This window comes from Chroicocephalus ridibundus, chromosome 6 (assembly GCF_963924245.1).
Source record: "Chroicocephalus ridibundus chromosome 6, bChrRid1.1, whole genome shotgun sequence".
NCBI lineage: Eukaryota > Metazoa > Chordata > Aves > Charadriiformes > Laridae > Chroicocephalus > Chroicocephalus ridibundus.
This window is the reverse complement of record NC_086289.1, coordinates 67,524,440-67,549,894: the sequence shown is the minus strand read 5'-3', so window position 1 is coordinate 67,549,894 and position 25,455 is coordinate 67,524,440. Positions and strand designations below refer to the sequence as shown.

The 25,455-nt window shown below is 39.5% G+C and overlaps 1 protein-coding gene across 1 annotated transcript in view; it reads right to left on the bottom strand.

Moving 5' to 3' along the window:
* Positions 1-25,455, bottom strand: part of RSRC1 (arginine and serine rich coiled-coil 1) — a 171,547-nt gene that overhangs the window by 33,514 nt on the left and 112,578 nt on the right. The window contains exon 7 of the mRNA XM_063339869.1: positions 362-430. Within this exon, the coding sequence (XP_063195939.1) occupies positions 362-430 (69 nt within the window). The remainder of the gene's footprint in view (positions 1-361; positions 431-25,455) is intronic.

Genomic DNA, 25,455 nt, shown 5'->3' with positions numbered 1-25,455 from the left:
AACAGCTCCACTTACTGTTTTAATCAAGCAATATATCCGGCACACAAACCAGTGGTATCAGCTGGTCATAAGGTCTTAACGCGTAACTGTGTCTCAAATTATTGCGTTGCTTTAATGGCAGCTAAAATACTTTTTGAAATCTGGTTGAAATTTTTGGTGCATTTAGCGGTTCTCGCTAATCTTACAGGTCAGGAGCAGAAAGCTGTGGTTGACCCAGAGGAGCGGCAGACCGGCCATCTCGGGTTCAGATGCCTTGTAAGAAAATCACACAGCCCCACTGGAACTTAGTCCCTTCACAATAATAGTTTCTGACTTACAGGATTTTAGTTTGCGACTGATTTAAAAAAAAAAAATGCATTACCTTCTTCCTTTCTTTTCTTCGCTTCTTCTTCACTTCTCTCTTTAGCCTTTAATGCTTCATCTGCTTTAGCTGAAAAGAAACAAAATACAACAACAAATGTTATAATTAGTTAATTTATCTTGCCCAACAGCATTTCCTGGGGTATAAACCCAGTTTCGGACTCCTTTTTGTAGGTTCCACAATGAAGATGATGTGCAGAATTTGGTTCTTACAGTATTTTCTTTAAAGATATTACTACAGTTAAGACAACAGCGTGAATGGTGTTATGGAGGGTAACTTTTGCATGCAATATTAGTTCACTACAAATCTCTGCCTTCATTTTTTGCTAAGTAAAACTTTTAAGAGTTTTTTTTCTTAAATACAGATCTCCCCACCCTACTTGCACCCGGACTGAACTATAGAGAAACAAATGGAGCACATTTAAAAAAAGATTTGCTACCATAGCGAGTAATCCATAAAACCTCTTTTCAGGATAAAACAGAAACAAAACAATATTTTCAGGGATGCAGACTGGCAGACAGCATTTAAAATAGGAGTCAAATACCTATTACTTAGTATTAAATTAGGTAGTATACAATTTTCACTGCAAATCACAGCAGCAGTACTTTATTCATGTTATGACAGTATTCTTTAAAAAGAATCTTTTTCCCTCTAGAAACCTCTTCCCTTATTACTTAATTATCTACTAGTTGCTCAACTGCAGGGGTTTTCAAACACTTTACTACAGATGTTAAAGAAGATTAAAAATATACAGCACAGTAACAAGGGACTATCAATATACTCTGTAAATTAATTAAATTTCTGTTCTAGCACATCATTTATTCCAAAGCATTAATGTCTCAAAGGAGCCATTCTCTTTTATTGCCATCTCACTGCCTGATGAGTGAACTAAGTGAGAATAAGTCCCTAATAGCATTATACTTGATGAAATATTAAGTTCTAAAAAGTATCACCACGTCAAAAGGAAAAGAACCAAAAAGAAAGAGAATTTAGAATTTAAACCAGGCCTTCTTATGTAATAAAATCACCGTATACTGTGGCACAAATAGCAAACGCTTATTCAGTTTTGCAAATACTTAGTCCTTCCACCTACCGAATCAACCAATAATTTATGAAAACAAAATTCAGCTCAGGAGAGGGGTGTCAAGGGGTCTTTCCGACCCTGGTGTCTTTTTGCAGCTAGTAGCTACACCTTCTTAAAATATACAACTTAAACAGTGGTGTTACAAAGTGATAGAAGTAATTATATAGACATCTGTTTCCACTTACATGCTTTTATACATATTTAGACTACATTTAAAGTCATGAAATATTAAAACTTTTCTGCCAGTGAAGATCATTACAAGAATCTATTAAATTAGATAATATAAACAAACTGCTAGTAACTCTAAAGACTTTTACTTCATTTACACTTTATTCTCCCTGGTAAAAGGACAAGGATAATAGAAATTCCATTTAAATTCAATTTTGGTTATATGTGTAATTGTAGATATACCCCTTGAGTCATGTAAAATGCTCAGCTTATGTTTCTTTCAAATTATCCCGCTCAGATTCACATTCTACTCCTTACAACTGTCTTCAATATGTATTAGCAGAGCTCATTAGGCTGAAATTTAATAATGCAAACATCAGGTGGATTTCAAGAACCTCCATTATCAACACAAGATGGATTGCTTATATAGCTCTTGGGCCAACTGGGCACAATTTAGATTCAATAAACTACCATGCCTAAATTTGATTTATCTATTCCACTATGCTACTTTGTTCTTCCTCACCGATTTGTTGCTGCACAGGAACAATTCATTGGATATCTCAATGGCTACCCAAGGCCAAAAAAAAATAAAAATATTAAAACACACATGAAAGATGTTGCCGGTCTTTGACTCAATTTCTATTTTGTATTTGTTAACTTTAAATTGCTAATTTCCAACCCTTGTAACTATAGGTAAAACTTCTGCTAGCGGAAACAGAGCTGTCTTTTCAAGTCCTGGTTAATTATATGGACAATGTAGCAATTTAGGAAGCATCATGAGGACAATTCTATATACAACACTGCTCATTAACAACAATTTAACTTGCCCCATATATCCACAGAGCAGTAAGTCTCTGAGGTTATAGGGCACCGTCCATTACGACCAAGAGAAGTCACTGAAGCCATGTGGTGCTTTAAGAATTTAATGCTAACCATTCTCTTAAAATGTTTTAAATTTTCTGTCATTATTCACTGGCAAAGCATCATTAAAACCTGAGATTTATTTTCATCAAATCAAGTTCAATTAAACATTAAGAGATCCTTACAACTTTTTCTAAAATGTAACACACCCTCTCTGTTCTGCGGACTACTATGCCCTTACCCCATATTTTAGGGTGTTTGAGACCACAGACAGCCCATGCTGGCCACTTAACACTTAAAAGCACTTAAAAGCCCTGATATTTGGAAGGGAACTCAGTTCTGCACTGCACTTTCCTCGGGCCGGAGGAGGACAGACAGCTGCTTATCACCCCCAGCAGATCAAAGAAGTCACTTCAGCAAAAGTCTGGTTTTAATTGATCCAGGTAGCTGGAGTGCTGAGATTGCTCCTGAACCTGGGCTTCCTGCATGGATAAACCGCTAGCATGACAAAAGCCTGACTGCTTACAAAGCTTTCTAAAATATAAAATAAATAAATAAAGAGGTGCTCCAGCTTGCAGCATTTAAGAGCTCGTCCAACCCCAGATAAAATTACAATTCTATTGATTTTTTTTTTTTTCTCTCTGAAGGATGGGAAAATGACACACGGAAGATGTTTGAGATATGTACCTACACTAAAATAAAAAGTTATGAAGTGCAGGTATTTGCTAGTAGCTAGTGGACTATTAATACAAGAGGATGGATGAAAGACAATTTTAGGCATTTCCAGGTGTGCACGATAGAAGTGCTTGTTCCAGCCTGGCTGGAATCAGCATCTCACTGTGCTGGATGCAGCACAAAGGAAGAAGAAACAAATCCTATCTTTGCAGTGAGAATAAACTGTGAGCAAAGAGTATGGGCATGCTACTCAGACAAATAAACGCAATGCAGAAGTGGAACAATATTGCTCAGTTACAACAAAGACACTAATATTTAATTAAAACTAAACTACATCAAGTACCTTCTGTGTCATTAGAAAAAGCCCAAACGAAACTCAAAACACCCTTCATGTTTCCATATGCACTAATATCCTAAATCTGAATATGCTGATGGGTTTTGAAACTCAGACTAGCTCTTTGATCCGCTTCATTTCACCTGCTTTCCAAACCCCAATAACCACGTAACTAGAAGGGGCTCAAGCCCAAGCTGGCAAACCCACCCTGTTGGGAAGGAGCAAACCCAACTGCCAGGGATTTGGGGGAGCAGTGGAGGCTGCTGGCAGTCCAAGCGGAGAGGTCCCTAATGGAAATGCAGGTTGCCTGCCAGACCTGCAACTTTGGTTCCTGTTGAGGAGCAATTACAATGTACGGATCAACTGTGGATCAATGAAGGGTAGGTAATTCCCCGGGGACTGGAGGGATGAACCCTGTCCTCCTTGCTTTAACCCATTCAGTGCAGACCTGCAATGCCAGCTGCCCTTTGGCTTACGCTGAAAAGTAGGGTAAAAAGAAAAGAAAAGGAAAAAAGTGGATGATTTTGCATATTTTCCCATTTGGGAAAGGGAGAGGGTAGGTGTTTCCGTGTCTCCTTGATATTATCTGTAGGCTGACTGGAAAAATTTGGACATGAAATGAGACCTCAGAGATTAAATACAAGAACAAAGAACAGCAATTTGCAAGCCACAGAGAAACACTGGGCCATAAATACCACCTGGTGTAAATCAGCATAGCATAACCAACTTCATGCCAGGAATTATCCCATACTATGTCTTACTGACGGTTTGCAGAGATTTTCAGGTTTACACTGACTCTGCCATTCAAGCAGACTCTACCCGATTACATGCCAAACATTCACTCAGCCAGAAATGCAGGTTCCTGTCCGTTTTCCCATCCAGACTTCACACGCTCACCTAGATTTTCCTCTTTCTTTCTTCTTCATTAATTCCATTAATTCAGTGTCTTCTTCCCTCTAAATTGTTACTTCTTTATAGAAAATAAAGCCTCCCAAAAATACTGTCACTTAAGAAACTTGATAAAATTATTTTAATAAACTACAAGCATTTAATAATCTATGTCCCTCCTAAATCGTATGACATGTTTTCTGTTCTCCTGTAATTTGGTCATTTTTTAGTGAAAAACAAAAACCAGGAAAGGAAAAAGAAACTGAACGAAAGGGTAGAAAGAAAAGAATGACCCATCTCATGCATTTTGAAAAATATTTCAAGCTCAAAACATTAAAAATTATGTCATTTCCTTACCAACACATTTTGCCTTGCATACTTGACATTTAACAGTTGCATCACTACTTGGTGCCTTCTCTCTTCCAAAGACACATCCCAAGGCATTATCTAATTAGTGTGCTTCATTCAAAGCCTACTCAAATCAACCACACTTCCCTCCTAACTATTTAACTTCACAGTTTGCATAAATAGTTACGCAAATAGTCACATTGATGATAACTGATAATGAGAAAGTGAAAATACCCTACATGGCGCAGCTCTTCGTTACAGTCACAGAGCATGGGAGGCTCCCAGGTGCCCGGGAAGCCACAGAAGAACCTACGGTTCAATTACAGTTTTGTTCAATACCACGTTCCACCGTACCCTACACAGCTTTGAAGAAGTGACTTGTTCAGCCGACTAAAATGAGGGTCATCCCCACAGGTAACAGATGCATTAAAGCCAGACAAAAATGTCTCTAATCAAAAGCCCTTGGTACTATGATTAAAGAAAAAGGAGGGTCACCAACGAGCCTGACAATTTTCAAGGTGGAGTGAAAAACAACCTTTATGAATAGGAGCAAAAGTACTTTTTCTACTCCTTTTCAAAAGTGAAATGATCATGCTTATACAAGAAAAAGGAGACAAATTATTTGAAATGTCCAACTTAATGACACTGCACAAAGGAAAACCAAAATACCAAAATTTGGTGAAATGCAAATTAATGTATAAATAATTTGAACAAGTTCCCAAGTGCAACACATGTACTTTCAACCTAACTCTTCAATCCTAGCAATACCCTTGGGTTTCTTTACACCTGCTGCATCCGGTATTCTTTAAATAATTTCAGAACTACCACTTTCGAAGAGTTTTACTCAACCAGCTACCGTCATGCTCCAACATGAAGCATGGGCAGGATGCCTCAAGCCATCACAGGGACAACTGCGTGAACATTACACTGTCCATTTCACTAAGGTAGAAAGACAGATGCGTTATTAGATGAACTGTTAATGTGGAAATGGTCAATATTGTCCCAGAATTGCAACATGCATATTTTAAATGGTGACACGGTATTTCCAGTGGCAGACCGTCCAGGATGGTAACTTTGACAGGGTCGTGGCTATTTGAACTCCTGAAGTTCAGCCAAACTAGCGATGACCCAGCACAGTGTGGTACTGGAGCATCTCCTCCCCAGCGTGTGGTGACCCAGGATGGCCTTTCACTGTGAGCAAACAGGTGCAGTGACCTGCTCACGTGGTGGGCAAGCACAGCATGGGATGGACATTGGGAATGCAGTAGATCTTCCCTCTACGAAGAACGCTTGTTTGTGCTGCATCCTTGAACACAGCAAGAGAGCAAGGTGAAGGTAGTTAAGGTCTCGAGATGCCCTATGTGCGAGTGGTAACTAAGAGAAACAAATGTGTGCTCTTGAGAAGACGCACCATGCACACATGGAAGAGAGCAAGCAGAAGCAGACTGGCACCTGAGCAGCCCTGTGTTTCCAGAACCAAGTATTTCAACACCTGCTTTCACAAGGTTTCGTAGTAGATTTCTGTCAGAATCCCTAAAAGCACTGCTCTAGCATCACTCTATATCTAGCAAATGGTTGAAATTACAGTCTGTGCAAACACGGCTTCAAGTTTTTTCTTTGCCCAATGATACATACTGAAATAAAAAAAAACCCTAAACTATCTTAAAATGCATTACTCATTATTGGACGAAATACAGTGTTTCAACTATACCATTAAACTGTAATTGGTTGATTCTACTAACTATACATTTTCTTTGCTGGTCACTTAGTCTTGCTAATACTTTTAACTTTCTAATCAGTTCACGTGGCACTAGGAGCCAACGGCCACCTTTAGCTTACCACGAAGATGTACAAAAACACACTGCAAAAATCAATAGATTCTGCATTAAAATATGCTGCCTTACTGCATGACATTATGCTAACAGGAAACGTTAGAACAATCTCTTTGGAGACTACATCTGATAGAAAAAAAAAAAAAAAAAGAAGCTTTTCCAGGAAAAGAGGAAAAAAAAAAACAAAAAGAGAGAAAACACAAATGGTCTTCACAAATAAATCATCTTATGAATAGCATAAACGATGTACGTCAGCCTGTCTCTGCTTAAGAGCTGCTAAAACTAGTGGTTTTCAATGCTTTTGCAGAGCCTCAATGTATGGATATCATCATTACTGCTACAGTTAGTTCTACGAGAAACACATCTCCCAAGCCACAGAGACAAGACAAAGTCCTATAACATATGTATAATATTATTTTCTCTTAATTATTGAGTATGAGAAAAATGGAAAATTAACAGCAACAACAAATGAACTTTAATTTAAAATCACAGCAGTTTCTCTTCATGTATTTTGCAATACAGCTAGAGATTATGATTTTCCCCAGGCTTTCACTATCCATTTATCATCTGTAGATAACCGCAGTGTTCATCTGCGATAATATTTTTATACATGTGAATACAGACCTGTTCGCTGTTTGTGGGTACTGCTTCAGAAGTTACTGGGTCTACAGCCCAGTGTCCTCTGCCTGTGGGTACCAAGTGCCCTGACCTAGAGGGAGCAGAGGAGCGGCTCAGCCCCTCACTAAAAAAAAAAACCCTGATGGCAGCTGGGGTGGGACAGGGACTAACATCCCCCCCGGCTATGGGTGCCTCTTGTGCTGCTCCCAGAGAGCAGGATGCGCCGTGCCACCTTCTGCCTTCATTAATGAGGCTGGTGAGCAACGTGCACAGCTTCACAGGCAAAGCCCATTTGAGGTATTTACATTATAAAGCAATTTGTATTACTTTTCATGGAATCATAGAATAGTTTTGCTTGGAAGGGACCTTAAAGACCATCCAGTTCCAACCCCCCTGCCCTGGGCAGGGACACCTCCCACCAGACCAGGTTGCTCCAAGCCCCATCCAGCCTGGCCTTTAACACCTCCAGGGATGGGGCAGCCACAGCTCCTCTGGGCAACCTGGGCCAGGGGCTCACCACCCTCACAGTCAAGAATTTCTTCCTAATATCTCATCTAAATCTCCCCTCTTCCAGTTTAAAACCATTCCCCCTCATCCTATCTGATCCAGAGTCCCTCCCCAGCTCTCCTGGAGCCCCTTTAGGGACTGGAAGGGGCTCTAAGTTCTCCCCGGAGCCTTCTCTTCTCCAGGCTGAACAACCCCAACTCTCTCAGCCTGTTCTCAACGTAAATAAGATTGTTTGGGAGCAAGCTACGGTGCTGGAGTAGGATGCTCCACTGCAGTTCAGCAGCTCCATCAGCGACAGCCGGCACTTGCACCCTCCCGGTGCGGTGGAAGCACTTGGGCTTTGGGCAGCACAGAGCCGTTCCCCAACGGATGGGCACACAGGAGAGGAGCGATGCTTTAATCCCAACCAGCCTTGTGCTGAGCCACAGTAAAATAGTGACAAGCAAAGAGGCTAATTAAAAAAAAATAAAATTAGAAGAATGTGAATTATTTCAAGGTAGAAGTAGGGCAGGTGCCCTTTTAGGGGTGCAAAGGACATTTTGGAGGGCAGCACAGCCTTCTCACACCACTGGGGGAGATGCGCAGAAGTGGCTCAGCCCTACTCTGGGATGCAATTTGTTTTACTGGTAAAATTAAAAAAAAGAGGAGCGTCATAACACCCACCAACTGCAAACCACAAATTGTTTTTAAAAAAAAAAATTAAAAAATTTAACATAATGGTGGACTTTTCAACTCTTCAAACTTAAAAATACAGGCTATACATTTCAAGATGTATTTGGGGAAAAAAAAAAAAATCAGACAAACTCAAAAACCACATATGGACATTACACCTAAAAATGTAGCCAAGCCATACATGACGCTAATCAGAAAGACTTAACCTTTTTTTTAAACACAAACATTTTTGCACTTATAAAATATTCAGTCAGCTCACATATAAAAATACAAGTATAATCCATTATTAATTTACAAGGCCTTATTTAATTTACATGGTATTTTTCTCTAGTATATTAAATTTATCAAGGCTCGTAGAAATCCTCTCTGCTGAATATTCATATACTGACATGTAAAGTTATCTATTATACATCCAAAAAATTCCAACACAAATTCAAAACAACTACTTTCTCAGCTATTTCCCGAGACAGGAACAGCGAAGGAGCAGATTCCAGAAGCTGTTAGCTCAAAACCAGAAGGGACAACCCTACACGCATTTTTATCGTACTAGATTTATGTCATTTTATCTTTTTAGTCCATGCTAAGATAACGTTACCCCAAAATTTATACAGCACAAGCATTGCCTAGTTCATCCCTGGACAAGGGTCCCCTAACCCTGCATTGAGCACTGCCTGCACTAATTACATGGCAGCTGAGTAATACGTTATGATACTCAAATACGAGAAGTTCCTGCCACTGCTGTCTGAAGTCTTACGCATAATTTAATTACGCCACAGACTGTAATTACAGCTCCCGAAGACACCCAAGCATGGTGGCGGGAGCAGGAGCTCGCTGCGGGTCGTGGTTACAAACTGCCCGTAAGCACAAATCTGGTCATTTTTAAGCTTCTCCGCTCTCCCTGGGGAGAACATTCCTGCTCAATTCCCCTCCCGTAGTGATTTTGGAAAATATTTCCTTACTTTGGACAATGTCTTCTGCTACAGTGCAGCTAGCGAGCATTGGTCTGCTAGCAGCCATACAGGTTTTTCCAGAATATTAAACATATTTTTGGGAGAAGATATATCCTGTAACGTGGGACTCACCTCAAAAAACACAAGCAAAACCCAAATGTTTTCTTCCTCTTATTCTAACGGGTATAACGAATACATTTGTGAGGATAAATCCTTTAACACCAACCAGGCCATATTTCACTAGTTTCTTTTTGTTAATTGCTACCATTTTCAAAATGCAGTCTGTGGCCAGCCTGCTGGATATAAATGACACAGAGCGATGAGAAAGCACAACACAAAAGGCAGAATACCCGAAATCACGTAAACCCGCACACCGGAAAATAGCAGAAGTTATTCTTAAGTCAAAACGGGTTAAATATTAAACAAACTTCTCCAGAGAGAGGGGAGCACGTACATCCTTGTCCAGAATATTAACATGCCGGTCAGAAATCTGTAAGGAAAAAATACCCCGAAAAGGGACCAGGGCTGTTGGGAAGCAAAAGGTAAGAACTGACAGATAAAATTCAGTACCGGCAAGCGGGGCCGACCTCCCCAAAGACTTTCCATATCCCGGTTACTGCCTACTGTATTAAGACTGCCTTTCTCATCACTTAATGCTTATTTTCATCACTTTGCTTAAAATATTGATAATCAATTAGGGCTACGTCTGTTTTGCCACAGAATCTGTGTCACAGTCTATCAGACTGTCAGGGCCAATTCAATCCTCATTCAAAGTTAATTTTTTCTTCATAAATCTGCCTTTGGAGGAGTCATTAGGCGCAGAACATAGCCCGAGGTGCAATCACCTATTCTCTTTCATTAGCGGCAGGCAGGGAAGGTGAGGGAGATTATTAGAACTTTGGAATGATCACAAAGCAGCGTGCTGCCTGTCAGATCCCCCCAACATTTAATTCATCTCGCCAACTCGCCAGCGCGCGCTGCCAACAGTTTTAAATGGACATTATTCATGAACATCTGTGACATGCTGAATATTCTGAAGCGGGAATGATGAAAAAGCGGTGCCCCCCTTTGACTTGAAAATTAATTCTATGGTCAAAACAATTAGGAATATAACAAACATGTTTTGTGATGTTATTTTTAGTCCTCCAAGATATTCCACTTAAAAAGCTATTATTTTAGAAATACAGGTGTTTAAACATAAACATGTACACTCTGGACGGGCTAGCACGGTATTTTATGGCATTGAAGAATGATGTGCATTTCCTTGACCATGGAAATAACAAGTTGTTGGGTTGGGTTTTTTTAAGCAATTACAGAACTAGCTAGCTTCGCTATCTGGTTTGTTGATATGTTTCTAAGATGTAGCCAAATGAGATGACACACTGGATTTTAATACGATGCCATATTAAATTACAGCATGCTTTACTCAGGGTGGACAATCAGATGCAGTGTGTGAAACAGATTTCCAAAATCAAACATATTTATTGCTGCCTCTCTTGTTCAAATGAGCACGCTACAGCCATTACGGCATTTTTAAAGTAAGAATGGCAGAAATGCTGGTACAAAGAGACTGGCACCCACAGAAATTAAAGAAAAACCCTACAGTCTCTATGCAGTGTCCCTTAATACATGCAAAGGTTTTACCATGTAGATACTTTAAGGAATAGTAATTTACATCTAATGAAATAACATCAAGTAGTTCCTTGAATTTCATTATGAAAGTCAAAAGAATAATAATTTACATTGTTTTCTGTTATCGCTATGAAAAGGGTGTTATCATTAGCAAACTTCTCACAGCCCCCATTATTCTCCTCCCAAAATAGTCTCATTTTCTGACTGCAAAATTAAGGGCCAGATCCTTAGCGAATTCAAGCTGGCACAATTCCACTGACTTCAATAGGGCTAAGCAAATTTACTCCAGCTGAGGATCTGGCACTAAATATTTATAATAATAATAATAATAAAGAAGACTTAAATAAGCAGATCTTGGTTAGGTACATTCATTTATTATTTAGTGCATTTCTAATTTCTTTCTTTCTCACATAGTGTTTCCCATAGACAAGTCTGATAAAAAATTCAACTGAAATATGTTTTAACACTAAGGATTAATTGGCTTAAATTGCTTCCGTGGCTCCTGACTCATTGCAGTGGATGCTATTAAATATTGCAAAGATTTGCTTCCATCTCAGAAAAGGCTGTACATTACCAACTTGGACATCTTGTAGTCAACTAATGTTTCACCTAAGACCCACACCCCCCAGACTGCAGCTGAGCTCAGGAAAATAGCGTAATTGGATGCAATTTTTGTCTCATCTGATATTTAGGCTTGGAGAGAAAACAGTTTCTTAGAATAATTCAATAATTTCAATGGAAATGTTTAAATGGCACCTTCTACTTGAGTGAGTTACTCTTGGGGGAAAGGGGTGGGAAGAGGAAGGAAGAGCTCAGGAAAGGAAAAGGATGGCCCAGAGTTAAACATTCCCCTAACCCATTGAGCTAAAAAGAGGCAGTAACGGTTGGGACAGAAAAAATAAATCCCAGATATAAAAATTCACAGAGTAATGGATGATTCTTTGCTATATCCTTCAGGAATGTTTTTCAGCTCAACTGAAAAACTGAAGAGTGATCAATATGAAAAACTCCATCTTTTTTTCAACTTATTTGAATTGCTCTTAAAACATCATTTGTTACAGAGTTGTTTCTTTGCTCCTCGCACACCACAGATGGAGAAGTGAGAGAACAACGGAGGGTCTCCTACATAATCAGCTGTAACGAAGCTGTTGAGTGGGTGAAAGGAGGGATGCCTTTGTGTAAGTTATTCCTCAGTCAGCTTCACAATTGTTTGAATTTCTGCTCTTTTGCCATTATTGCCAGACAGAGGATTCACCTGCCCGTGTCCCAACTCAGTGGCAGTGAGCTGCTCTCCTCCTGCTCACAGGCACGGGTGCCAATGCCACCCCTGCTCCACGGGGAGGAGGAGGAGAAGAGGAACAACCCCAGGGGTGCTGCAAGGTGGGGGCAGGACTGCCAGCAAGCCTTCCTCCCGAGAAACAGGAGCCCACGCCTGGAGTGGGAGAGACACGGAGCTACAAACACCACAATGGGAACCAGGCGATTGCAGAGCGAGGGCTCAGAAAGCACCTTGGCCTTCCTCCACCCTAATTACATTTTATTCAGTCAAATTACATTTATAGAGAAACGGCCGCTTTTATCCAACCTGTAAATTTATATTTTCCCTTCTTCTTTCTTTCCAGTCAGGGTAGCAACTTCACATCTCCAAGGCCAGCACAGCACTATTGCTCTAGTGAACTATAGATCTTTCATTAGAAGACTTGTGCAATCTGCACGTCTAAGTGATGCTAATTTCTATCTCTTAGAAATAGGAAAAATACTTTTATTAATGTGTTTTCTAGCCGTCATCACATGAAAGGCAAGCTGCAGGATGTAGAGCAGTATCAAGGCTGAGGTTTGCTGTTGTTCTTACTACTATTTGGATTTTGACAGGGGCAGACTGGATCCTTAGGGCCTTCTTTTGAACATCCAGGAATCTCATAAAATATAATTCCAATAATATAATAATTAAAATAATTAATTTCAGTAAAATATTGACCACAGATATGGGGAAGGTGTAAATTACTAAGGTGACACCTGATGAACCTTAGTCTGAAATGAGACCAGTAGGAATTATAAGCAACAAAGAAGAAAAAGCCATAAAAATACAAACCAAAATATTTCAAAGTGGAAGAGCTCACTTGCACTCAATCTGGTTGAAAGCTCTTGAAAATGCCCAACATTTGTTCAAGTATGTCAGTCTCAGACAGGGGGGAATCACTTCCAGAACAGACGTGGTCTAGTCCCAAGGAAGTTCACATTTTTGGGAACAGCATGGGACGAATCTCAGACCCTCTGAGAAGTTCCAACAGCAGAGTAAGCTGCATCAGAACAAGTAGACCTTAATGGCAATGATGTCGTCCTAAAAACTGATATTGGAGCACAATCAACTATTATTATAATAAAAACAAAAATGAGGCTAAGAAAAAAGTACGTATAGGTAAAGCAAACTTACTCTACAATAGAGCACAATGTAATGGAATATAGGTAACAATATTACAATTTTTGAAAGAAGAAACACAAATGAGCTATGTATCATGTAAAAAGTAAATAAACTGTATTATATTAACATCTTTTCAGATCATAAAGAGAATATAATGTCAACATTGCCAAGTGAGTAGTGTAAGTGGTGGACCCTCACATACCACCACTAAATTGTCCTTACAGGTAAAACAAGTATGAGGAGAGGGGTCGAATGCGTTGTGGCTGGTACGGCTCTGCCACGTGCCACCGGATAGCACACCCCACGGATGCTGCTAGCTCTAACAGCTGGTGAGGACCATGAGATGGGGATAGCCACGAGGAGAAGACCTCAGGGCTGCTCTTAGGGGCTGACTTTCATCTCCCCTTCTCCCTTCCTCCTCCTTTTTAAAAAAAAAAAAAAAAAAAAAAAAAAATCTTACTTTTGGAAACCACAGTGGGAAACTGGCTGAACACCCAGGGAATTTTAGTACCATACTGATGATTTGGTTTGATCCTTGTCATGCAAAATTAAATGAGGCCGCCACAATATCAAACCAGGTTTGCATTTTAAGTTACAGTCTCTTAAATTCAATTGCAGCTATAAAACAGAATATAAAGGAGCTATCTTGAAAAGGAAAAAAATGAACATCTTTTAAATTACATTATGTGCTCTTGTGAAAATAACATTTTTGTATTATATGTATTACCAAGTAAATTAATACCTGTTATTCGGATGAGAACTTCGAGAACATACATAAAAATACTGAATGCTCTTACTCTTGTTGGCAAGAATGTGGTTTTTTAATGGAAATTTATGGAAATCTGTGAGCTTGCTTCCTCACAGAAGAAACGAATAATGAAAGAAAGATAAATAAATCACGTATTTTTTTTAAAAAACCTATGGGGGAGATGAAAATCCTAATTATAAAAGTGCAAGAACTTTTTTCCTTTAATAAAACTCAAGCCAAATGAGTCAGAAACATGAAAGCTATAATATTAATTAAAAATGTCTGTGGAACATACATATACAAAGCTGTTATCTTCTAACCCCTGTCACTGACAAACTGGTTCTTTTAACACTTGAATAGATCCTAAGTCACTTTTGAGTGGTCTGCTTTAAAAATAAACTTTGAGATTCCTCTAAAACTAATTAGAAATAACAAAAGATAGGCAAGACTGCAAAACATAAGCCTGAAACCCCATTGCTAAAACACAGGAGATGCCTACAGTCTTGATGCAACAAATGCTTTCAAAATCATCACACAAATTACGGAAGATTAATTTCGGTTTTTGGTTTTTGCCCTCGCTGATTTCAGTGCTACCAGGAACCAGCCCTTTCCTTTGAGGATATAAAGTTTAATTAATTCAAAATTGTAATAAATGTGCCTCTCCTCCTGAGCTGGGAGGATGATGTGACAATCAATTAGAAGCAAAAGCCAACACACGCTATTCTCTAAATTCCATAGGATAAACCCAAGAATTACTGGTTGCTTTCAAAATACACTACCTTAGCCTTGCACCTTTCAGTGGCTAGATGGTTACAAAGACAATTTCACAGGAACAAGTCGAGACCTTGTTAAGATCAGCAGGTTCATCATCCCACGTGAAGCCCGTTGCAGAGCAGATCTCAAACCAAGCTCTCCAGCTCCACGGACTGTGCTACATCCTACGTCCCACCCTCCCAAGGAGCACTCATTCCTGATGGAACATGCCAGCCACTCAGGTCCAATTACCTACTCCAGCTGTACAAGAAATTAGCTTTATGTTGTACTAGCCACATACCTTTCCAAGAGAAGAATAACAGCTACTCCATATAATTCCACAAATAAATTATGTGACTTTGAAAAATTTGTTTGCTTAAAATAGAATCACTAATAAAAATATTTAAATTATTTCTGAAAAAAAACCCCTAGCAATGCATTTCAAATACAATTGTCATTTTAGTCTGTATATTGAGAATGACAGTCGGCTTTTCTTTCCAGGGTTAATAGCAGAATTCAGCCTGACAGCTTGTCAGCAAACTTGAAAAATTCAGTCACAAAACTTAGATTCAAAATGAGCCCTTCTTTCATCTGCCAATTTTAAAATGTCAGGAATCACCACGTTAAGTGAAAATCAAGTAGATGACAACTAATCTGGCTATCGAAAGGAAGCAATAAACCACAGAGTACTTATAAATGATTACGAGGAACAACACCGAGAAAAGCCAAACCAGCCCAGAGCATCTTGTAAGGGCTCTGGGAATTTTCATCTCATGCTTTCGAACCGAATGAAAACATAACGAAAAAAACTGTGGAAGCGGCTCCCGTGAGCAATGCTGTCAGCAGAGACTCATCCATACAACGATGGTAACAAGTCTCTCTGGCTTGGCAGTTTCACATCGGGTCTCACAGTGGCTTTTGAAAATAAGCCTTCATAATATGTGAGTTTAATTCCCCTAATTTACTGCTGGGCACTGGCCCACAGCCACCGCCTATTGACCAATAGTCTTTTCCATTAAGAATAATGTTTGGCCACTCATCTACATTGGAAACCACCAATAAACCTAGTAAGATTTGCCGCACCACACAGTCCAAATAACAACAAATTGCAAAGATAATTATCCAAATTAATTTCCCTGGTCTTACTGGTGCAAGGTTCAGGTATCAACCGTAGCCAAATGGAATGTTGTCAGGGAAAAAAAAATTCACAGTTGACCCCAGCTAAGGCAGCCAGGGGAGCACTCTATGGCATATAAAACTATTCCACATGTGACCCCAAACAGGTGATGTAAACAACGCCTACACATTAGAAGATGCTTTATGGGTGCTTCGTAGATGAAGAATGGACAAGCTTTAGACCTTCTCTGCGTCTTTCTCAACAGAACCACTTACTAACAAAATAAGAAAAATGTTTGGTTTCTTCTTGAAGAACAAAACAACTAGTATCTAAGAAACAATGCTTGTCTATATCTCAAAGACAATGGCTGATAACATACAAATCTACAACTTTTTCCAATGCACAAAGATCTAAACCTTATGAAACCTTGTAAGATTATTTACCATCTTTATCGTTTATACAGCATCTCTGCTGAAGGCACAGGCAAAAGGATGTTGCTAAAGCTGGCCCAATTTAAACTGCAGCTAACAACGTCGGAGCCCCAAAGCTTACTCATATTTCTGCCTTCAGAAATAAAATCCTATAACCAAAGATAAAGCTAGAAAGGTTAATGAAGACACAGTAAGGAAACGCTGCTTAACCACATTTGTTGAAAACCAGTATCAACTTCTCACTCTTTTATTTGCAATGAAGTTCCATTTAGAATCATGGAATCATAGAATAGTTTGGGTTGGAAGGGACCTCTAAAGGCCATCTAGTCCAACGCCCCTGCCATGAGCAGGGACATCTTCAACTAGACCAGGCTGCTCAGAGCCCCGTCCAACCTGGCCTTGAATGTTTCCAGGGATGTGGCATCTACCACCTCTCTGGGCAACCTGTGCCAGAGTCTCACCACCCTCATTGTAAAACATCTCTTCCTTATATCTAGTTTAAGGATGAAGTGATAGTTACTAACTGTAGTTTAGTCCTAGTTATTGATGGACAGTACTGTAGAAGACTATGTTTTTTAATGCCAGGTATTGCCCCACATTGTACCTCCTTGTGCTTCCCATCGCTTCCCTGCAGCTCCTGCCCTCCTGGGAAGGTTTGACATCTGGCCTGGTGTCACTAGGAGTGCAGAGCTTTTAAGAGATATTTGGACAATGCTCCAAGAAGCTGCTCTGTAAATCTCAATCTGTCACATACCCCATGACAACGATGCTGGTCCCAGGACACCATGGGCTACTGGAAAGCAACGGAGCATTGCCCCCTTGCTGGGATGCTGAGAGACTCCGCTGCAGGAACAGGAGCGCTGCACAAAAGAGTCCCCCATACCCTCAGCCTTAGGCTCTCAAATGTAGGACACATGATTTAAAACTACCCGAAGGTGGTACTTATCCCTGATATATCCGTGATTACCATCACTGTCACAGACTGGAAAGGAAATCTCCTCTTTCATGCAGGGTGAGTGACAGTGCAGAACAGGCACCTCACCCATTACAGTAACACGTGTCTTGGATTTGGAGTGACTCAAGTGGTGGGTCTGGATTTGCAAAGCACTGTGTTTTAGAGGAGTGAAACTTTCCTGTGATCATAAACCAACCGTAGGGCGCTCTCCCCCTTGAAAACTGCCTACACCATCTCTCTGCACGACTCCTTCTCTCACAAAGCTGGGCCACCTGGTCTAACATCTCCCAGATGACTTTTCAACTGACCAATTATTTTTTGCCAACCAGGCTGTTGACTCGTGCAAGCATTTTAAAGAATTACACAGGTTTACGTAACAGAAAAGCTGCACAGGCAAACACGGGAAGACAAAACAGCCTTCCAGATCGTGTCCTTCACACCCATTCCCTCCCATGCGACACCCCTCCAGCAGAGCAGCCTGTCGCAGTCACTTCCAAAAGGTGCACCTCCCCCAACTCTCAATGGCACGGTGGGGTCTTTGAGCACTTGGAGTGACTCGGAGGGGAATGCTGCTCATCTCCACTAGACCTTGGGCTTGCTCTGGCATGACATCCTCACCATTGGAGATGGGGACGTGCTCGCTTGGGTGACCCAAGTTTTACTTGCAAGTTCCGTTTTACTGTATTTCCAATTGTAAGTGATGGAAAATTGAGTAAAAATTGTGAGTTCCTGAAAGACTGTACACCTGTCTGGAGCCCATTTAAATAAGGAAACTCAAAACTAAGCCTTCACAGAAGTTTTATGTATTTTTTAAAAGATTAAAATTACTTTTTAGATTTGTTATTTCAACCAGCTAGGTAGAAACAATGCCCCAAATGATGACGACAATGCTTTGTTTAACAGATTCTGAAGCGACAAGATTATTCCAAAAAACAAAGGTTGGAATAAACAAATATTATTCCTTCTACATGGAGAACACACAGTCTGGCTTCACAGAGACTTTTCAACCATGCTTAAAACTTGGGCATATTCTTAAAAACGCCTTGAATAATGGGGAAGGTGTTAGAGAAGGTGATCATCTGTAGCAAAAATGAGGAATAAAAAAGTTTCTTGTGATGAAAGTTCCACAGGAAAAAGGGATACAGTGCATCGAGACAGCACTGTAGAACAAATGATCTGTACCAAACATGGTCAAATTGACTGAACACAATCAAATTCTAAGCACAAAATTAGAATCGTAATTACAGTTACAAAAGTACAATACAATGCAAATTTAATAAAGAATGGAGTACGATTAATATCCAAACAAAGGTGCAAGAACCATGAAGCATTTTAAAGGATTTTTGAAGCAAGAAGGAACTTTCTTCAACCTACATATCATAATTTTCCACTTTTACCGTGATGTTAATGAAAAAAAATCTTTGTAAAGCAATGGAAAATAAAAAGGATCAAAAAAAATTTTTTTTTAAATCTACTGTAAGTCCATAAACACCAAGACATCGTTAAAGAAAAAACTGTTTTCGAGTATTATCATCAAAGACTGTTAATATGAAAGATTCACAAAGATACTGAATGGGGCATTTGAAAAATCAGTGAACAATGAAGTAGAAAACTTCTGGGTGCAGGCACAGAAAACTCGCAGGATTTACTGTGCATTAACTGCAAAATCATAAGACAGGCATCCAAAAGAACTTGACATCTGGCACCAAAAGGGGGAGTGTGTGTCAAGGAAAGATTTGTGGGAAAGACTTATTGCCGATGCCAACACACACTCAATTACACTTCTGATAGCCTTGAAAGCAGGGCGCACAAAGCCCAGCGAAACGCGTAGCTCTGCACTGGAGCACAGAACTCATTCTGATGGAAGAAAATTGTGGGAAACTATACATTCTCAGCTTGTATCATTAACTACTATAATCATTTACTGTACATGGCATTATTAAATATTCCCCCAGGATAAAAGGGGTAAATATATTGCTTAAATATTCAGTGGCTGACTGTAAAATTTCATTCCAGATTAACTGATGAAGATGAAGAAATGCTGCTGAAAACAAACAATTTATCTTCACTACGCGCAGCAGATCGCTCTTGGAATAATGCCAGAGGCTATGTGGGTTTGAATTCAATAGCTGCATTAAAAGAAAACTACACCCCTACTACACACCGCACTGAACATCACTGAATAAACAGTTTGCTGCAGCACTGCTTAAATAATTCAAAAAGGAATTTTGGGTATCAAACATTTTTCTGAAGTATTGTATCTCTTCATGCATTTCAAATAAATGCTTGTTTTTAAAACGTCTATTAAAATCCATTAGACTAAATGGGGGAAAAGAAAACTCAAAGACTCAAAACCAACAAAGGACTGATTTCTAGGAGATGATTTAAGAAAGATTTGTCATCAGTGAGAAAGTCACTTCCAAGGGCACGTATCTTATAATATACACACATGCATTTACACTTACTCATCTGCAACCTTGAGAGATTCCAACTGGCTCTCATAAGTCTGGACAGCATAATTTTAGTACAGACATATGTGCACCGATATATTTGTATAGCGCTATAACAAAGTAATAAATAAGCAGCCTTATTCAACATCAGAAATTCCATAAACTTTCTCCAATTAGATTTCATTTCCAGCGAGCTTTAACTTACGACTGGAGTGCTCTGCAAACTCTGCTTTTCCAGTTTCCTTTGAGAGTGTATTTCTCCCATTCTTAAGGAATGTAAATAATTTGAAATATTAAAACCTCACTAAATGTTTAATGGCATATAACTACAACGATGAGGAGAGGGAATGCACGTTAAAGACCTTGCTGAATCGGCGGCAGCACACCTCTGCTGAGGCCCGTCATCCATCATCTGTCGAGAAGATTACTGTTCTGAACTTACACGAAGGTAGATTTAGATGAGATATTAGGAAAAAATTCTTGACTGTGGGGGTGGTGAGCCCCTGGCCCAGGTTGCCCAGAGAAGCTGTGGCTGCCCCATCCCTGGAGGTGTTCAAGGCCAGGCTGGATGGGGCTTGGAGTAACCTGGGCTGGTGGGAGGTGTCCCTGCCCAGGGCAGGGGGGTGGGAACAAGATGATGCCCACTCCAAGCAGGTTACAGGGGCTCTTACTCCAGACAGTTAGAGCAGAACTAGTCCATGAGAACCACAAGCCCAGGAACAGCTGGAGAACAGGAGGTGGGTGCCGGGAGCCCAAGTCTGATACAACATTGTTTACTGTGCAGAAGTAAGTTTCTTGTGCTTCTAACCATATACACAATTTCATGTTCTATTCACTGTTCAAGACTGTGCTCCAGTAATAAGCAATATCTCTCTTCTAGGTTATGCTCACCTACACACATTTTTAAAAAAATCGTAGCTTTTTTCAGGCTAACTTTCATCGTGACTTCTTTCAAGATAATAGCATTCTAAGATTATTTTTAAAATTTCATACTTATGTTGCAACCAGAGTAATAACTATCTCTGAAAAATACATTTAACTGCTTTAATCGCTATTTTCTTACAGTACTTGATTTCCACTCCTTTGAATAACCCAAGATCAATAATAACCAGGCCAGACTAGTTTCGAGTCTACATGATAAAAATAGGTAATAAACCGCTACTGGTTAAAGAGGCTGTGCTGTGCACAGGTCAGCTCCAGGTCCCAGGTAGACATCCCGCCTGTGTCCTGGAGCTGTGTTCCACGCGTGCCTCCTCCTTGGCTCTCAACATCGGGCCATTGCACCCTATCGATCTTCTTTAAATCTCCAGAATAATAAATTTCAAGACAACACAGCGCAAGCTGACTAAAGCTCTTTAATTACATCACCGCTGAAAGGAAATCATTGATCAACGGCATTATGGGAGCATCAACTGCCCCCAAACCAGATCAAAGCCGGTGAGACAGCGGAGAAGCTGCCCCGTTTGGGACTCTTGCCCATGGACAAGCGAAAGAACCTCTGCTAACACATGCTGCTTGCTACGGGTTTGAAGCTCTCCCTGGCAGGTGTCATGCTCTAAGCATGTTTTTTGATTACTCTAATTAAATATAATATTATCAACAGATCTTCATATTGATCCCTAAACCCCCCTTCTAAGTAGAAAATTAAAAGCTCTGAGGGAGGGACTTGGAGGCTAACAGGTAGGTTTAATGGTTTTATTCTGACATCAGCTTTCTCTGTGTTATATTTCCTAAACATACTATTGATTTCTTACTACAGAAAACACACAAATTTAATAATTTCCTTCATTAAAGTAACATTAGCTACTTTGTTCCCAGCTAAATAAATAAATAAATAAAGACATAAACAGCAGCACACATCCACTTTTTTAAACAAGCTTAAATGAATAGTGAAGTTGGGTTTTGATTTTAGACCTACTTTAATAAAAACAAATATTGTATAAGCGTAAGGATTATTTAGCTTGATATAAAGTAAAAAGGTTTTCTTCATCAACCAGCGACTAAAAACGTTTAAATATGAATATCTGCATATAGCATATACTCTCATATGCACATTTAATGTACACGATAAAGAAAAATGAGACAATACTCATGACTTTATAATAAAAAGGATAAGTATTTTGAATTTTTTAAATTTTTGTTTTGTAAGTTTACAGTGCAACGTGGATGTTTTCTATTACCAGCATCAATTACACATGAATCAAATCATAAACGACTAGATAACCCCCCAACTTTATCCTTTAAAAACTCATTTAGCGTTATTACTTCTCTCTGGTGCTAATGGGCACGCGCTGCCTCCACGCCACATCTCTCTCTTTCATTTCCTATTCCCTCAGGTGGTTCTCCTTGCTAATGCCCAAATGGCATCAACCTGTTGTTTAGCACATCCATGAAAAGGCGAGCCTGCTGGCTAATTTACCAAGGGATTAAAGCCCTGAAACCACTTCAATCTGTTACTCTGTCTCAGTGTAAGAGCCCTGCCCCTGACAGTCAGGCTGCCAAGCCAAAGGGAAAAAATAAAATAAAATCTCATTTTCAGAAAGAAAAATTCAAAGTGGGAGACATTTAAAGTAACGCCTGCACATATCAAATACATCAGGTGCAGGTGCACGCGTTTGCAGCCTAAAAACTAAAAAATTGGGAAATATCAAGCGTTGTGACAGTACTACGGGGATTTTTATGTTTAAATACGCCGATGCTGTAGTCGTTAACAAAATCTGACACACTGATAACATAAACCACGTTACGTTGACTGCAGTGGATATTAAAAGTTCTGCACAACTCTAGGTATTTCACCTAATTTTTTAACAGATTTTGTATTCATCTGTGAACACGCTCGGTTTATTTCCATGCTGGTGTCCTGCAGGGACAAAGGCTGCACGGCTATTCCTCTGGCGACAGTCGCTAAAGCCCCATTCCCAAAGGACGTTATGATTATGAACTGCTATCCTGGACACCCACAGGACTGTTAAACTAACAAAATTAATAGTATTTGTCAGTCTTTGTGGGAGCGGGGCTGTCAGCGAGGGAAGGGGCTGTCTGTACGTCTGTAAAACCAGCTCTGAGGTTGCACCTCCGCCTTCTGACGGTGCATCTAAGTAAACATCTGAGGTCAGGATCCAGCCCACGCCGACTCAAAGTCTTTTCCCACTTTCTTCCTCTACCCTCAAGAGTTTATAATAAACAGCAAAGCCATCATTTTTTTTTAACACTTTAAAAAGCGAGTGCAGTGATTCATAACTATTTCATAATTAAAATTTTATGGCAAATAGATACAGCCATCAGTCATCCAGTGTGGTACGTCCAAAAAAAGTGAGATTTCAATTTATAAGCCCATGCAGTATTGCATGAGCTACGCCATATAAAAACATATTTCAAGGGAGTTATTGACTGGGGAAAGCAAAAGTTAGGGCTTTTTTTATATTTTTAAATCTAATACAGTGTAGATTATGACTTTGTTTGCTCATCACAGCAGTTCCATACGGTGACTGATGTTTAAAAAGAAAAAGAAATATTATCCTCTTTCTTCTTCTAGTGCCATACTAATAATGTTAGGTAGTATCCCTGGTACTTCCCAATGCCAAGAATACAGATTTTCTGGAATTACAAAATGCCAGAAAAAAACCCTGCGTATCAGTGCCAGGGGTTTCACAGACAATGAAAGCCTGTAAATTGGTGTTTGTAAGATATGCATATTCAGATATATTTAACAGAAGAGCATGATAGTCTGGATCTCATTTCAATAAGTTTTATTATAGTGAGAACATGAAATTCTCTGACTTGCAATGAAAATAGTGAAATCGGTGGTCTAGTATACACACACACATTTATGGATTTCCAAAATTTGTACTGAGCATCTTGGTTTTCAGGAGCTGTAGAATGCATCATTGATACAGACTTAAAAAGAAATAGTGTTCAAAACATGACCCAGAATGATCTTACCTATTTAATATACACAGCCAGCTCATTTTAGTTAGAATGCAGGTAAGTGTTTGCAAATCAGTTTTACAAGTACACGCATTCTCCTCGCTTCGCGGGATCTGTAAAACCTGCTCTTTTAGTATAATCTTTCTTTTTCTAATTTTATCCAGTAGGACATTAGTTGTCTAGAAGTACAATAAACCCAAATATTTTAAATAACAAAATGTGTTCTAGTACATGTACTTAAAAGGACTTTTTTTCTTAATCTCATAAATATTCCACATCACCTGGGAAATAGCCTTCTGTTGGAACATACCCAGCTATTAAACTAGTTTTGTTCTACAAAATGTTCTGGTTTGAGACGCAGTGCATGCTCTGTAGCTTTCCACGAAATATCTATTTTTAAGATATAAGGTGACATCACATTCCACATGTTTCTGCATGTACCCTGGTGCCAGATGATAGTAACTCTCTGTAAGAATATTTAAGGATTCCCAAAGCTCTTTGCAACTACAATACTGTCTGTCAACATTTGAGATTATCATCCATTCCTAAGATGAAAAAATATCTTGTGACTTGGATGGAAAGGTTAGCATAGGTTTTCCAGTCAAAATTTCTACTTGGAAAAAGAATCGGCTTGTATTTTCAGAAAAAAAACCCAAAACCCCAAACCCAACGAAAAGAGCTAAACATTAGACTTGCTGCTTCAACAAACTATTATTACATGCTTCACCAGTCCATTAAAGAAAGTAATTTAATCAGTTTGTATTTTCTCAGTAAAATCTCATTCAGAGAAATTTTATTGCCAGCTATCTAAATAGTAAATACTTATTATCCTCTCAAAATGAGTTTTTGCTTGCCAAGGGCAAACCCATTGCTGTTATTGTAGTGCTCTGTCAGAGAAACAAGAAGTTAAAAAGGTTATAAAGATACCATTAACGTCATGGGACTGTCTTGTCAGGACTCAAAAGTGCTTAGTAATTGCGGGTTTTATTCAAAGTGTATTAGCACCCATATAAACGGCACAGCTAATATGATGCTTTAGGCTTTATTTTGTTGCAGCCCTGCATAATCACCTACAAACAGCTGAATACTGTAAATTTATCTGCTGAAGAGCACAGCACATTTTATCATCTGTTTCTAGGCTGAGTCTTTGAATAAAACGTCAATAATGTACAGCTTAAAGGCACAGACGAGGTGCAGCCAGCCAGGGCCACCAAGCAAGCTCTAATGACAACTAATTGGTGCCAGCAACGCGTCCTCTGCGCAGAAACACCGCGCAGGGGAAAGGCACATGCGGCAGCTTCATTCAGAAAAGTACATTTCTCACCACTAAAAATGCTAGGAATGAGCCTGTTCAATAAAGTTTTAAAAAGTCTATTTCTACAGACACACTGCAGCAGAAACCTGGAAACATTACAGCCCAAAAGATAATATTCTGTAATTATCTTGGCAGGTTATTGTAGTGCAGCAGAGCCACTGCTGTAGCGTTCCCGGGAGCAGGAAAGCTCCTCTGACGCCTGCAGCCCCCGCTTCTGGGGCTTCAGGTCGCTCTGCCACTCGATTCCACCAGCTCATGGCTTTGCCCTCACCCAAATTTGGCTTTTGGTGGTAAACTTGATTATAATTTATCTCAAACAAACAGTTGAGAAAGACAGGGAACAATAATAGAAGGAAATAAAAATCTCTCTCCTCTGCACTTCTGTCGGTCCACAAATAACTCTCAAA